The sequence below is a fragment of the Asparagus officinalis genome, chromosome 5 (genome assembly GCF_001876935.1).
Source record: "Asparagus officinalis chromosome 5, Aspof.V1, whole genome shotgun sequence".
In the NCBI taxonomy this organism is placed as follows: Eukaryota; Viridiplantae; Streptophyta; class Magnoliopsida; order Asparagales; family Asparagaceae; genus Asparagus; species Asparagus officinalis.
The window spans coordinates 115,700,192-115,705,167 of record NC_033798.1 but is presented as its reverse complement, the minus strand read 5'-3'; the positions used below and the strand labels follow the sequence as shown (position 1 = coordinate 115,705,167).

The 4,976-nt window shown below is 32.6% G+C and overlaps 1 protein-coding gene across 1 annotated transcript; it reads left to right on the top strand.

Moving 5' to 3' along the window:
- Nucleotides 1,118–2,320, top strand: LOC109842437 (inorganic pyrophosphatase 1-like). Its single transcript, XM_020411316.1, has 4 exons — nucleotides 1,118–1,333; nucleotides 1,449–1,570; nucleotides 1,662–1,863; nucleotides 2,222–2,320. Exons 1-4 carry the CDS (start codon nucleotides 1,196–1,198, stop codon nucleotides 2,318–2,320), a joined length of 561 nt encoding a protein of 186 aa, XP_020266905.1. The 5' UTR covers nucleotides 1,118–1,195.

Sequence of the window (4,976 nt, the reverse complement as noted above, 5' to 3'; positions counted from 1 at the left end):
TATATAGCAAGCCTGGATTAATAATGGAATAATTATATAGCAAGTATGGAATAATCTTTATGCATGGATCATTTAAATCATTTATCCTTTATTTGCTTGAAGTTGTTCGAGATATATTCCGCACTTTGAGATACCATCCCTTTGGAGAATTTTGAATGATGTTTAAGAACACGTTTTCTCATCATTTTTGTGAATTAATTACCTGGAACCTTTAAATTGATTTTACAATACTTCTTATGAGTAGAGTCCATTACAGAACTTAAAATCATAATAATTATCCATAATATTTCTACTAAAATTTTAAATTACAGACCCAATGACTAAAAAAATAACAATAGTTTTATCATAATGCAAAGCCAATCTATTCAAGTCCAAGATGCTATATTCAAGCAACTTAACTAACAATGATGATGAGGAAGTATAACAAATGATCCATAGAATAAATGGTACACCAAAATGATATTAACTTTTGAATCAGTTAGGCCTCGTTTGGCAAAGGGTTAATGAAGAGGGGTTAAAAAGAAGGATTAATGTACTTAGCCCATTTGATAATCCGAAGGACTAAATTATTAACCCGTTAAATAAGTTTTATTTTAACCCTTATGATCAGTTTTAGTGTTTGGGAATAACAATGATTTTGACTATTTTCTTTACAATTAGAAGGGTTAACTCTTATTCCATCTAAATAGGAGTATTAGTAAACCCCTCATTTTGAGGGGTTAACTCATTTTAACCCCTCTAGAGGGGTTAACTTAACCCTTCTATATTTTTTATGTTTGACAAATTATGAAGGGTTAACTCACTTTAACCCTTATATAAATTTATTGTGTTTGGCAGGTTAAGAAGGGGTTAAGTCTCCTTAACCCTTCACTTAACCCTTTATCAAACGGTACCTACGTGTTAATATAACGGACGGATGCCCTAGATACTGCCTCCGGGAATAATAACAACAATAGTAAATAATCAACTAATTGAATGGCATATTTAAAAATCAAAATTCAAAAACCAAGAAAGAAAAGCATCTACCTAGAAACGCATATTTCAAACTTCAATGGGCATATGCTTTTGGCATCTTCTCCTCTTATTCCCCATAAATAACTCTCCTCATTAAGCCTCTGTTTTCTCAAAGCGAAAAACAAAAGAAAACAATATCAAAACTCAAAACCCCCCCGAAAACTCCAACTTTCGATCAGCAATGGCCTCAACGGTGATCGTCTTCGACTTTGACAAGACCATCATCGACGTCGACAGCGACAACTGGGTTGTCGACAATCTTGGCGCCACCGAGCTCTTTGAGCAGCTCCTCCCTACGATGCCCTGGAATTCTCTCATGGTATGCAATTTCAAAGTTTTTGTTCTGTTGCGAAAATTTGATCTCTTCTGCGCAGAGAATATTTTTGGATAAAATTATTAACTGGGTCACGTTCAAAATTTGTTTTTGATTGCAGGACAGGATGATGAGGGAGTTGCATTCACAGGGGAAGGCAATTGAGGAGATTGCAGAATGCTTGAAGACTGCCCCTTTGGATCCCCATGTGATTTCAGCCATCAAAACAGCTCATTCTCTTGGGTATAATTTTCTTTCTTCTGCTTTTGTAATTTGATATTATTGCGAGATTTATTGATTTCGTGTTTCCAACATTTTTTCCTTTTTGTTATAGGTGTGACTTGAGGGTGGTGAGTGATGCCAACTTGTTCTTCATTGAGACAATCCTTAAGCACCATGGAATTTTTGAGTGCTTCTCTGAGATCAACACAAACCCTGGCTATGTTGATGAAGAGGGGAGGCTGAGGATTTTTCCTTACCATGATTTCAACAAATGTTCACATCGTTGCGGTCTTTGCCCTCCAAATATGTGCAAGGTAATTAACCCTTCGCAGTTTGATTTTAATTTTCTTCTGCCCATTAGAAGATTTTAATTTCTTCAAGTTTTTGAAGCCAACAAGCAATATTACCTTTTTGGCTTTCCTCCCATCTTATTGAGTTATAAGTTTAGAAGTTAGAAATTCTATTTTAAAAACCAATTTTGTGAAAATTGAAAAGAAAATTTCATTTTATTTCTTCACGACATACTGAAGTCAGCAATCAGTTATTTTCAAACTGAAATAAATTCTCAAAAAATAAGTATTTAGCCTGGCAAATTACACACAAAAACCTGTCAACTCCAAATTTATGTTCTTTATTTACCCTTAATCTAATTCATCACTTACCCATCAACAGGGCAAGATCATAGAAAGAATCCAAGCGTCAGCAGTCTCCGAAGGCAACGAGAAGCGTGACAAAGGTCACCTCCATAATATACCTCTCGATATGACATGAATAACAGATGGCAGCAGAAAAACGTCTGAATGTTTTTCGCACTCTGAGTTGCTTTTTTATGCTCGCAACTTGATCAACGAGAAAAGTGGCTGTGTGTTGCTTAAATGAGTATCAAATTCAACACAACGAAAAGATAAAGCCTCTCCCCAAAATGTATTATATACGTCGATAGATACTCAGTAACCCCTCATAGTATACATACTAATATACTATAGCACTAATAGTATACTATATACTATATATAAGTATATATTAACCTATATATATACTATACTACTCCACTATACGGGGAAAGTCGAATCCTTAAGGTGGACACCTAGCTCCCACCTAAGGACCACGAGCCGCGGCCCTAAAATCAACACAGTCAATTCCCTAATATTTTTTTACAGATCCGGCTCCGTTGAACTTGGATCTACACGTTCCTTTCAGAACTCCCAAACACAGGCCGCGCCAATTTCTGGGGTGAACCCGTCGTGTTTTTGACCCATTCGTCCGTGAGCTGTCCAAAAAGTTCTTATCATTCGAAACGTTTAAAATTGGGCGCGCGAGTGAATGACAAGGGTGCACAAAACACCGACGGGCAAGATGATTTTAATGTTCTTTTTTTATATGTATACTCCTTTTTGGCTTTGATGTAGGAAAAATATTGGCTCTTTGAGTTTGCCACGAGAAGGTGACAAAGGTCACTCATAATATATCTGATATGAATGAATATAGTCAGCAGAAAATATCTGAATGTTTTTCCACTTGAGTTGCTTTTTTATCTCCAATTGATCAAGAGAAATGGCTTGTGTTGCTTAAATGAGTATCAGAATTCAACACAAGAAAGATAAATCTCCCGCTCCGTTGAACTTGATCTACACGTTCTTAAACCCAAACACACCAATTTTGGGGTAAACCCGTCGTGTTTTGACCCTTTATCCACTCGCTGCAATTTTAACGGTTTCGAATGAATAGAACTTTTTGCACGACTCAACGAATGGTCAAAACACAACGGGTTCACCCCAAAATTGGTGTGTTTGGGTTTAAGAACGTGTAGATCAAGTTCAACGGAGCGGATCGCAAAAAAAATTAGGAAATGATGTGATTCTAGGCCGCGTCCTTAGGTGGGAGCCTAGGGTGTCACCTTAGATTCACTTTTCCCATATATATATATATATATGGGAAAAGTGAATCTAATGTGACACCCTAGGCTCCCACCTAAGGACGCGGCCTAAAATCACATCATTTCCTTTTTTTTTTGCGATCCGCTCCGTTGAACTTGATCTACACATTCTTAATCTCAAACACATCAATTTTGGGGTGAACCCGTCGTGTTTTGATCCTTTATCCACTCGCTGTAATTTTAACGGTTTCGAATGAATAAAACTTTTTGCACGGCTCAACGAATGATCAAAACACAACGGGTTCACCCCAAAATTGGTGTGTTTGGGTTTAAGAACATGTAGATCAAGTTCAACGGAGCGGATCGCAAAAAAATTTAGGAAATGATGTGATTCTAGACCGCGTCCTTAGGTGGGAGCCTAGGGTGTCACCTTAGATTCACTTTTCCCATATATATATATATATATATATATATATATATATATATATATATATATATATATATAATATATATAATATATATATAACTCTTCACTTAGTATATAAGTATTATATAATTACTCTCTCTTTATATGTAATAACATTATGTTATACTATATATAATATACTTTAATATAATATATTATATACTGTACATATAAGTTTATTTTAATATATATGTTATGTATATAAACATATATTAATATCTTTATGTATGTATTTATAACCTATTATAATTACAATAATCTTATAATATATAATAAATATTTATATATATATATATATATACTATATTATATCATAAATATATATATATATATATATATATAATATAATATAATATAATATATATACATATATATAAATAATATAATATATATATATAACTACATATATATATATATATATAAATATATATTAACATATATAAAATATAATATATACTATAATATATATATTTATATACCTATATATTATATTAATATATAATATATAATATATATATAGTATATATATATTTACTATATAGTATCAATATATATCATATACTAATATATAATATATAATATATATTATATAATTAATGTTATGTTATACAAATTTTATGTAAATATCTCGAATGACATGAATAGGTTTGGGCCTATTTAAGTCACTGTGAAATTAGGATTTGGAGAGTAGTTATGGATCAAATCCTATAGCTACAACATATATAACTTATAAAAGTTTGATAGGGCCTTGGGGATTGTCTTAGACTCTTTGAATTCTACAATTTATTTTTAATTAATTAATCTATATTCTTATAATTATTTTCAATATTTAATTTTATATTTTTATATGAAAAAACATAATTATTCAAATGATTAAATAATATATTATCAAAATTGTTTTTTGTTTTTTTCTTTAAAATTAAAAAAAAAATTTAAAAAGTAAAATATTAAAAACCTGGCCCGGCCCGGCAAATCGGGTCTGGTTCGGGCTCGTTTTGCCCCGGCCGAGCTGTCTTTCCGGAGTCCGGGCTGCCGGATGGACACCCCTTTAGTAGCACCATGTATAATGGTACACTGTTGGCTAG

Excerpts from the sequence above, each read along its gene's own strand:
- LOC109842437 (XM_020411316.1), top strand. The coding sequence starts at position 1,196 with ATGGCCTCAACGGTGATCGTCTTCGACTTTGACAAGACCATCATCGAC. Across the intron at positions 1,334-1,448 it reads TGCCCTGGAATTCTCTCATG|GACAGGATGATGAGGGAGTT; the intron begins GTATGCAATTTC and ends TTTTGATTGCAG. Across the intron at positions 1,571-1,661 it reads AAAACAGCTCATTCTCTTGG|GTGTGACTTGAGGGTGGTGA; the intron begins GTATAATTTTCT and ends TTTTTGTTATAG.